Source organism: Helianthus annuus, chromosome 17 (assembly GCF_002127325.2).
Source record: "Helianthus annuus cultivar XRQ/B chromosome 17, HanXRQr2.0-SUNRISE, whole genome shotgun sequence".
Classification (NCBI taxonomy): domain Eukaryota; kingdom Viridiplantae; phylum Streptophyta; class Magnoliopsida; order Asterales; family Asteraceae; genus Helianthus; species Helianthus annuus.
The window spans coordinates 74842944-74854000 of record NC_035449.2 but is presented as its reverse complement, the minus strand read 5'-3'; the positions used below and the strand labels follow the sequence as shown (position 1 = coordinate 74854000).

The window sequence follows — 11057 nt, the reverse complement described above, 5'->3', positions numbered from 1 at the left end:
AACCATCCGACTCGCACAAGTTGAGAATGTTATGTTGTGATTGCTACGTGGTTTGCCATGATCAATACGTGTTAGTAACGTGTTAACCTGTATGAAACAAACGTGTATTATTTGAAGTCAGAACCTGACTCGTATGGTAACCCTGTTAGGACGTGGTTGACCAACCCTAGTTCAAGAACTCTTTCCTTTGTGTATCTGCCGAGCAACCCAAGGTGAGTTCACACAGCCAAAGCATGGGGTTCCCAGGGTGGGAATGGGATTGGATGATTATTCGTGCGTACATAGTTAATGGAACCTAATGATATGGTCCTCAGGGTGAGGATGGTAAATAATAAGATACGGCTAGACTAGTATACCTACTTGAACTGATCTTCGCACACACGCTAAGGGTTGGCTGCGATATTATGACTGATCTTCGCACACATGCCTTAGGAAGGCTGCGAACTATACATACTAAACTTCGCACACATGCCAGGGTGGCCAGCGATACAAATATACATAGTCTAGAAATACTTGAGAACTTTCCCTAATCTTCGCATACATGCCTAGAGGGCTGCGATACGAACTAATACGATACATGATTAAATGAACGAACGCAATGCTTACTATACCATCACTATTACTGAACTTACTTTCTGTGAACTCGCTCAACTAGTTGTTGACTCTCTGCTGCATGCCTTGCAGGACCCTAGGTACTTAAGGAGCTTGCACAAGGAGGAGCGGGTCGTTGTGGGGATTGGATCGTGAACAAACACTTATTACTTTTCATACATTAATACTTATGTTTGGGGTTTTCACTTTAATGCTTCCGCTATACTTAATTATGTTGGTCTTTTGATAAACACCTTTTGTATTGATGGATAACTATTACTACTTATATACATGATCAATATGATTAGTGGCTTGATCCTGGTCATGTCACGCTCCCAGGCGGTGATACTCCGCGGGTGGAATTTGGGGGTGTGACAAGATATGTATATGGTGCAGTTTTTTTAAATACCAACAGACATCCTTCTTTCAATGAAAGGCCAGAGACAACTGAGGACCATCCTTCTTTTAGAGCAAAAGTTCCATTGTGTTTTGAGAATCGGTAATCCCATCTCATACCGTTTACACACTCTATAACGCCAACGTTACCACGAACTTCTTTGAGTAAATGATTGTTTGCAAAGTTTTGTGGTATTATATGTTGAGTTCAAGTATTTAAGTATTGGCAAGTGTTATACGTGAACTAATTGTTAACAATAAAACTGTAGAAAATGGTTTTAATGTAATAATCTTACCAAGATTTTGGAATTAAGAGAATCCAAATATTTATAAAAAGACATCTTCCAAGATATGATGTTTCTGGTTAAAATCAAACAAAAAATGAGACAACGTATTTTAACAGATACTTCATTATTTATAAAGACTGTGATAACAAATGTGAACCAACAATGTTTAACATATCTATGTCATTCAGATAACGCATTTAATATTTATCGATTTATCTAGAGTATATCAATAAATAAAGATTTCTCTAAAAACTGTAGAATCGAGTACCACTGTCAATAAGTTTTTTTTTGCAAGTCTATAAATAAAAGATTTGCCATTTAATCATATTCTTTAATATCAAGTAAGAAAAACAATAAAATATACCTTATCGATTGCTTTCAAGAATCCAAATGTAACACCATATCAAACAAAACTTCAAATCGGAAATATTATAAAAAAATAAAAAGCTTGTAAAATTAAATTGATATATCATCTAAAACATGCAATACATTGAGAACAGTCTTCATAACAGTTGTTAATCATGTGCATATGAAACTAATGTATATACAAATTTTAATAAATATTATTATACCTTGATCGAAGTTGTTGATGATGTCAAAAGTAAGAAGTATTCAAGTGGAGTGATTCAATATTGAAATGGACATCAGTGATTAAAACTTGAAGCACTTTTTATGAGATCAGACAAACAATTTTGTAAAGGGGATTTGGAGAGTCGTTAAAAAGGTAAAGTATGTTTCTATCTGCCTCTATGTAAAAAGGTAAACCGCCATTGGAATAATAAATTACATTTTACCGCCATTGAGATAAGGAACTTACATTTTACCCCCTAATAATATAACTTTCTTTTTCAAATAATTCAAATCATTTTCAAATAATTCAAACCATTTTCAAAATACTTTGAAAGTCTTTTTCTTGAGTGCTCAACAATCTTCTTCATTCAGATATTTGAAATTATGGATACAGATAATAGATTTTCAAGTAAGTATGAACTGTTCTTTCAACCAAGTCAAAGTCAAGTCTGTGCTAAAGCAAGGAAAAAAAACGAAGCGTGTTCTACAACAAAAGCGAAACAAGAGTGGTTTTCATCGTACATCAACATCCGATTCTGTTAAAAGGATTCCATTATTAAACACTCTAAGTGGTATGTCTTATAGGTTTGTAAACAAAATTTTACAAGAAATATATATTTATATGTTATCTTTTGGGAATTATCTTTTGGGAATCCTTACACATGTTTCGTATTTTACAAGTTTCAACAACCAATGTTGAGAGAAGGAATGTGTATCATTTTCCTGCTTATGCTACTCCAAATATTAGCAATAATTTGTTTCACTCATCTACAGAAGTAAAAGGTATACTTACTGCATATATTTTTTGGTAATTTCAAAAATTTTTACAATATGTTCAAAGTTCTTTCCTTGAGTGGTCAACAATCTTCTTCATTCAAGTATTTTAAATTATGGATACAGATAACACAATTTCAAGTAAGTATGAAGTTGACCTTCAAGCAAGTCAAAGTCAAAGCTGTGCTGAAGAAAGAGAAAAAAGGAAGTATGTTCTTCAACAAAAGAGAAACTACAGAGGTTGTCACCCTGCATCAACATCTGATTCTGTTGAAAGGATTCCATTTTCAAATACTTCAAGTGGTATGTGTTATAGTTTTACAAAAAAATTTAAAAGAAATATGTATGTATATGTTATGTTTTTGGAATCCTTACATATGTTCTATTTTACAAGTTTCAACCACCAATGTTGAAAGAAGGAATGTGTATCATCTTCCTGCTTATGCTACTCCAAATATTAGTACTAATTTGTTTCACTCATCTACACAAGTAAAAGGTATACTTACTGCAGATATTTTTTTTGGTAATTTCAAATAATTTTCACAATACTCTCAAAGTTTTTTTCTCGAGTGGTCAACAATCTTTTTCATTCAAGTATTTTAAATTATGGATACAGATAAGACAATTTCAAGTAAGTATGAAGTTGACCTTCAAGCAATTCAACGTCAAATGTGTGCTGAATAAAGAGAAAAAAGGAAGTATGTTCTTCAACAAAAGAGAAACAACAGAGGTTGTCATCCTGCATCAACATCTGATTCTGTTGAAAGGATTCCATTTTCAAATACTTCAAGTGGTATGTGTTATAGTTTTGCAAAAAAATTTAAAAGAAATATGTATGTATATGTTATGTTTTTGGAATCCTTACATATGTTCTATTTCACAAGCTTCAACCAACAATGTCGAAAGAAGGAATGTGTTTCACCTTCCTACTTATGTTATTCTAGATATTAGTAGTAATGTGTGTCACTCATCTACAAATGAAAAAGGTAAACTTACTGGAGATATTTTTTTTTTCTAATTTAATTATGAATTGTAGTTTTGTTCGCTTATTTTATATACTTTTGTCTTATAAGATTCATCAAGAAAAATCTCATCAAGGAATGTCCATCACACTCCTTTTGGAAGTACTAAGCAAATATCCAATTTTGTTGAGAGGACTCCGTTATCAGATATTACAAATTGTATGTTTTAAATTGTTGGAAACAAAATATTTGTTTAATCTTAGGTTTTATAAATTGTTATATATATCTTATTTTACAAGCTTCACTATAGGTGGAATATCTAAAATTGAATTACAAACGACTGATGAGATGTTACCAGATTCTGTGGTTAAGAAGATTCATGGAATTTTTAAAGGTATAAGATACGAATGTAAATTCCTGTTAAGTTTTCAATATGTAGATAACTTATGTTGACTTATAAATTTGCTAAGTCTGTAGATTATATTGATCATGGAGATGCCATCTTTGTGTGTTCTAAATGTGATGCAATGTTATGGGAAGATGAAATGCTTAGGGGAAATAAAAAATGTAACAATACATCCTATTCTCTTTGTTGTTCAAATGGAGATGTTGAGCTACCACGACCGCCTACACCTCCTCCATTACTACGTCATTTATATAAAAGTCATACCTCACAGTCTCGCAATTTCATGGATAATATTCGAGCATATAACATGATGTTTTCCTTCACATGTCTTGGTGGGAAGGTTGACAAAAGTTATCAGAGAGCTAAAGGTCCTTATGTATTTAGACTACAAGGTCAGAATTATCATCGAATGGGTAGTTTACTTCCGGACGATGGGTAAGAACCCATATTCTCCTAGCTTTACATATATGATTCACAAAACGAAGTTGTAAATCGTCAAAAAGCAGTAAGGTAATTTCTTTATGATAATTGTGCCATTTATGAATATATATTTTGCTTTTCAGTATCATTTGAAATGAATATAAATTTTAACATTTTATATTTCTAGCAGTTCTCATAAACAACCAGCTTGATAGTACAACGAGGGTCTTAAAAATATGTTGGATTCTTGCAATCCTCTTGTCCAGTCCTTCATAATGGTAAGAAATTGTTTTCAAGAAAATGAGTTTAAGATGTAAGCTTGAAGCTTATTGGAACAAGAGATAAGGATGGAAGAGTTCACAATTTGCCAACAACATCAGAAATTGTTGCGTTAACAAATGGTGATTTTGATGGAGCATTTGATAAACGGGACATTGTTGTTAGAAAGCAGTCTGGTGGTCTTCAAAGAATTAGTGAGCTTCATCCCTCTTACCTTGCTTTGCAATATCCACTTATTTTCCCATATGCAGAAGATGGTTATAGAGTTGGTATTAAACATAGAGGGATTGCGATTGATAATGAGGTACTTAGAACCAATCTTACAATTAGAGATTTCTTTTGTTACAAAATTCAAGATAGACAGAATCATTTTTCATTGTTAGTTAATGCGAAAAAACTATTTCAGCAGTTTTTGGTTGATGGATACACGATGATAGAATCTGCCAGGTTGAATTATATAAGGACACAACAACCTAAACTTAGAGCGCAAAGTCATAAGAACTTGAATGCTACTGTTGAAAGTGGAGAGAATAATGCCTCAAGTTGTGGTAAACCTATACTTTTACCTTCATCATTTACTGGTAGTTCTAGATATATGATACAAAAGTACTTGGATGCCATGGCAATTTGCAAGTCTGTTGGATATCCTGATTTATTCATAACGGTGACTTGTAATCCAAACTGGTCTGAAATTTACAGGTGTTTGCATGATAAAGCTCTTAATGCTGAAGACAGACCGAATATTATCTCTAGATTATTCAAGTGTAAATTGGATCATCTTATAAAAGATTTCAAGAAACATAAATTCTTCGGTGATATCCAAGCAGGTACCCTTTGGTTATATTTTTTACTTTCAACATCTAATTATATTTATCTAACAGGCCACTGTTCCAAAATTTCAGTTATGTATACAGTGGAATTTCAGAAACGTGGACTCCCACATGCTCACATATGTTTGTTCTTGGGTGCTGAAAGCAAATTTCCTGTCACACCCTGTTTTTTGCGGAAGCGTATGATATGTGACTAGCTTGTTATCATTGCATTCAATCATAATAAACAACTACATGATTTAAAATGATGTTCATCCATTTAAAAAATTTTGAATATTACAAACACTTGTTACTTAAGTTTTAAAACACAACCTTCGTCTAGGTTACAATTCAACAAAAGTGGATGACATCTAAGCTTGTAGTCTACTTCTAGTTACGATACTTGCGCCCAAGATCCATCTTGTCACCTGAAATACATGTAATTTTGGAAAACATCGACATAAAGTTGAGCGAGTTCATGCGTTTTGCATACCATGTATGAAAACATGGTATGTATCTTGTTTAAATAAAGTATTCTTGTATAAATCAAGTTTTCTTGTGTACACCACGTACTAATTGAATGTTTGTACAAAGACATTAAGGCATGTGAGGACATATAGAGCATTAGTATTGGCTCCTTTAAGGCATGTGAGGACTTATGGAGCATTAGTGTTGGCTCCTTCAAGGCATGTGAGGACTTATGGAGCATTAGTGTTGGCTCCTTTACTGTGTCGATTACCCTCGACTGTGTCGATTTCCCTCGACTGTGTCGATTAACCTCGACTGTGTCGATTACCCTCGACTGGGACTCCGAAGCACTACTAGGTACTAGTTTTGACCATGAGTGGGGTTCGGCCGTACCCGTTAGATCTAACCCTCGTCCCTAATTAATGAATGTTTTTAATGGCTTGGTACTAGTTTTCACCAAGACTTTATGGCATTTTTAGTATTAAGTCTATGCTCACATGATCTAGTATTTCTAGGCATTTCTTAAAGCACATCATACTCGGTTCTCGTTCTCACCAAGTGTGCTTCTCGTATTTTTGTATTCTCAATTCGTATTGCACTCGGTACTCGTTCTCACCCAGAGTGCTTCTTGTATTTTTACCACTTGTAAAAATTGTAATATTTGTAACATGTATTTCACCCCCGAGAGTTACAAAACCAAAAACAGTTAGAGAAAAAGGGGGAGCATGAACCCACAACTTTGCGTTCCTTGCGTTATAAACTTCACCGGATTTGCTTTGCTAGCGTCGTGACCTAAACGTGTTTTATTAACGTTAGTCACTAGACTTGTGTCGCACAAGTACAAGTCACTATCTTTTGTGTACGTATTCTTGTGTAAAAATAAGTTATATTTTTAACTAAGTGTCTTACTTATATTATTTTCCCGAAAAATAAATATAAGTATTTTGTATTTTGCACTTTGTACCCGAATTATGTATTTTGTCTAAATATGTTGTACGTGTATTTACAAGTCCTAATATACTAGCACGTATTATACATACCACATACATTTAGCGCAAAGTTTAGAAATCAAAAATTATATATATTTTTCCTCAGATAACATACTCGACATTTAGACACGCAAATTACAACTTATGTCATTTCAACTTAAATATCCAAAACTGGGTTGTTTTTGAGCATTTTGATAAAATAGTTAACTTATTCCAAAAATTTCCAAATTTTTACAGAATATCTTAAACGATCCAAATATTATTATGTAAAAATCTCGGGATCCGATTCATTACCAATATTTTACTAAAAATCATTTTCTAGACTGCAATCAGATTCATTATTTTCTGACTGCAGCCCACGGAATAATTCACTAAAAATTCATTGTAAGTCGGATTGATGAAATTCCAGTGGGACAATTACTACGACATCAGTATCCATCTATAGTATCAGTTTCATGATATAACTCTACACAGAACTCAAGTTATGACAGAAAACAGAACGTATATTTTCAGCAGAAAAATGCAGCTCTAGCTGCTGTTATGGAATGACACTTTAAAAATAGTAAACGAAGTCCAAAAATTATGATTCCAGTTCCATTAGAACCGTATTTCATAATACATAAATCTAGGCTTCAGAAAATACATTTTTCGTTGAGTTACGGTCTGGTTACAGCCAGTTAAAGGCGGCTGGAAATGCAGATCAGCAAGCTGTTTTCAGTCTTTTAACATTATGAAGTGTGTTCGATTGATTCCGTTAACATGTTTAGCGATAATAATGATACTTACAGCAGATTATCACTTATATATGTCAGATTTATCAGGCATTAACACATTTCATCATCATTTTAACACTACTTTACCATATGTTAGATGATGTTCAAGACTTGCTTAAGTTCTTTAGAGTTTTTATGTGTTTGATCTTTAAGCATCATTAACCACTTAAATGACAAGTAAAATACAAGGATCTAAGTGCTTACCACTAGCACCAGGCTAGGGGAGTTCGAGTGTAGAAAAGTGGTGGATAAAAGAAAACAAGAGCGGCCCTTCAACTTCCGAACGCACCGAGCTTCGTTGTTCACCTTCTTGCACCTTTGTATGGATGGAAAATGGCTAGAAGGTGACTTGAAGGAGGTTTTATGGTGGTGTGGTGGTGGCTGCCGATTTCAAAAAAAGAGAAGGGAAGGAGTTGAGTGCAAGTTGGTTAAGTGTTGATGAATGAAATGGTGGGTCTTGTGGTCTTATTTATAAACCACTTTAGTGTATTGTCCAACAAGTAAAGTGTCAAGTAGATATTAGACAAACTCAATAAAATAATCAAAGTTTGTAAGGGGTGTGTCCCCTAGGGGGACCGATCGGATCATGGGGGGGGTATTTAGTTTGATTTGAACTAGATAGTTAGTAACTAAAAAGTTTCCTAAAAAATATGTAGATGAGACTTGTGTTGATTCTGAAGGATATCCTATCTATCGGCGTCGTCAAACAAGTAATACAGTAGTAAAGAATGGTGTGACACTTGATAATAGATTTGTAGTTCCTTACAATGCTCTCCTTCTCAGAAAGTATCAATGCCACGTTAACGTTGAATAGTGCAACCAGTCAGGTTCTATCAAATATTTGATAAAATATATTAATAAGGGGCCTGATAGAGTCACTGCTTCTGTTTTTCAAGCCAATAGCACCAAGAATGATACGGAACAGAATGTAGCTGTAGATGAGATAAAAGCATACCTTGATTGTAGATATATCTCTGCTTGTGAAGCTGCTTGGAGAATATTCATGTATGATATACATTACAAATATCCAGCTGTTGAAGTATTACCTTTTCATTGTGAAGATGGTCAGAGTATTGTGTATAACGATCATGATTATTTGTGTGATATTTTTACTGATCCAACTGTGAAAATGACAATGTTTATAGAGTGGATGAATTGTAATAAAGTCGATGAATTTGCCAGGACATTGAGGTATGTTCAGTTTCCGGGATATTATGTATGGAATACTAAAAATCGCAAATGGAAACGAAGAAAGCATCCGTATGGATCAATTGGGAGGATACATTATGTCCCACCATCACCTGTTGATTGTTATTACCTAAGGATTTTACTGAATCATATTAAGGGACCAACCTGTTTTGAAGATATAAAAACAGTTCATGGGCAGGTTTTTCAAACATTTAAAGATGCATGTTTTGCACGGGGGCTGTTAGATGATGATAAAGAATATGTTATTGCTGTCAAAGAAGCTAGCATATGGTCAACTGGAGATTTCTTGAGGACCTTTTTTGTAATGTTGTTGCTGTCAAATTCGATATCTCGTCCTGGTGTTTTTTGGTCGGAAACGAAGTCCCTGTTATGTGAAGACATTCTGTATCAGCAACGAAAGATAACTGGTATTGCAGGTAATGTGTTTATTTTATTAAAGTTATATACAGCTAAATTAAAATTATGTAATAGCTCTGTTATTGGGAAAAAACTAATACTTTTTTCAACATTTGTTTTAGATTTGGATCTTCAACAAGAAGAACTTGAAAATATCTGTCTATCAGAAATTGAAAAGTTGCTACTTACCAATGGAAGTACAGTGAGAAATTTTGATAATATGCCAAGTGTTCTGGACAATTATGTTTCATCGTCGAACAATCGATTGATAATGAAAGAATTATCGTATGACAGACTAGCTCTTCAAAGGGAACATGATGGTTATGTAAAGTGTTTAACTGCCGAACAGGAAAGGATATATAAAATTGTTATGGAAGCGATTGAAAAATGTGATGGAGGTGTGTTTTTTGTATATGGTTATGGTGGAACTGGAAAGACGTTTCTTTGGAAGACATTCTCAGCTGCATTACGATCAAAAGGTGAGGTTGTATTGAATGTTGCATCCAGTGGAATTGCTTCACTTTTGCTGGATGGTGGTAGAACTGCTCATTCAAGGTTTGTAATTCCAATCAACATTAATGAGAATTCAATATGTTCGATAGAGCCTAATACTGAGTTAGGTGATTTAATTAAAAGAGCAACATTGATTATTTGGGATGAAGCACCTATGACTCACAAGCATTGTTTCGAGGCTCTTGATAGAACAATGAGAGACATATCACGTTCCAGTCAACCGAACATGCAATCCAAGCCGTTTAGGGGAAAGGTCATTCTATTTGGTGTTAATTTTAGACAAATTCTTCCGGTCATCCCTAAAGGTACCAGAACAATGATAGTCAATGCTTCTTTGAATTCTTCTTATATATGGTGCCACTGTTAAGTACTAAAGCTAACTGAGAATATGAGATTAAGAGTTGGTTGTCAGGAAGCAGATTTGAAAGAAATAAAGGAATTTGAAGAATGGATTTTAAAGCTTGGTGATGGTCTACTTGGTGAAGAAAATGATGGTGAGATTGATATTGAAGTACCAGATGATTTGCTTATTCATGACCAAGTCAATCCTATTTCTTCTCTCATTTCATTTATATATCCGGACATGAATAAGTTTTTGTGGGATTTAACGTATTTCCAACAAAGAGCGATTCTTGCTCCAACTAATGAAGTAGTGGATTCAATAAATAAAGAGTTGCTAGAGAGTCTGCCTGGTGAAGAAAAGGTTTATTTTAGTTCAGATAGTTTATGCCAATCGGAGGAAGAATCAGAGCTTAATATGGCATTGTTTCCTCCTGATGTGTTAAACAATCTTCGTTTATCTGGTTTACCTAACCATAATTTAGTACTGAAACTTGGTGCTCCAGTGATGTTACTCAGAAACATTGATCAGGAAAATGGATTGTGTAATGGTACACGTTTACAAGTCACGAAGCTCGAAAAGTTGTGATTGAAGCAAAAATTATCACAGGGACTAATATAGGTCATCATACTTTGATTTCAAGACTGAAGATGACACCTTCTGATAAAAGAATACCAGTGAAGATTTCTCGAAGACAATTCCCACTTTCAATGTGTTTTGCTATGACAATAAATAAAAGTCAAGGACAATCATTCCAGCGTGTTGGTTTATATCTTCCACATCCAGTATTTAGTCATGGCCAGCTCTATGTTGTTGTATCTAGAGTAAAAAGTAGGAAGGGGTTGAAAATTTTGATTTGTGATAAAGAGAAACGA

General features: G+C 34.0%; 1 protein-coding gene across 1 annotated transcript; it reads left to right on the top strand.

The window, feature by feature from the left end:
• The first annotated feature begins 2734 nt into the window (after positions 1-2734).
• On the top strand, positions 2735-10209 carry LOC110924464. The gene is made up of 12 exons (XM_022168466.1): positions 2735-2921; positions 3013-3114; positions 3235-3249; positions 3503-3604; positions 3692-3799; positions 3891-3974; positions 4058-4147; positions 4718-4989; positions 5092-5512; positions 5567-5638; positions 8552-9349; positions 9452-10209. Exons 1-12 carry the CDS (start codon positions 2735-2737, stop codon positions 10207-10209), a joined length of 3009 nt encoding a protein of 1002 aa, XP_022024158.1.
• Positions 10210-11057: the final 848 nt, after the last annotated feature.

Bases quoted from the DNA above. Each gene is read 5' to 3' on its own strand.
- LOC110924464 (XM_022168466.1), top strand. From the start codon at position 2,735: ATGGATACAGATAACACAATTTCAAGTAAGTATGAAGTTGACCTTCAA. The intron at 2,922-3,012 runs GTATGTGTTATA...CTATTTTACAAG, and splicing joins ATTTTCAAATACTTCAAGTG to TTTCAACCACCAATGTTGAA. The intron at 3,975-4,057 runs GTATAAGATACG...CTAAGTCTGTAG, and splicing joins GATTCATGGAATTTTTAAAG to ATTATATTGATCATGGAGAT.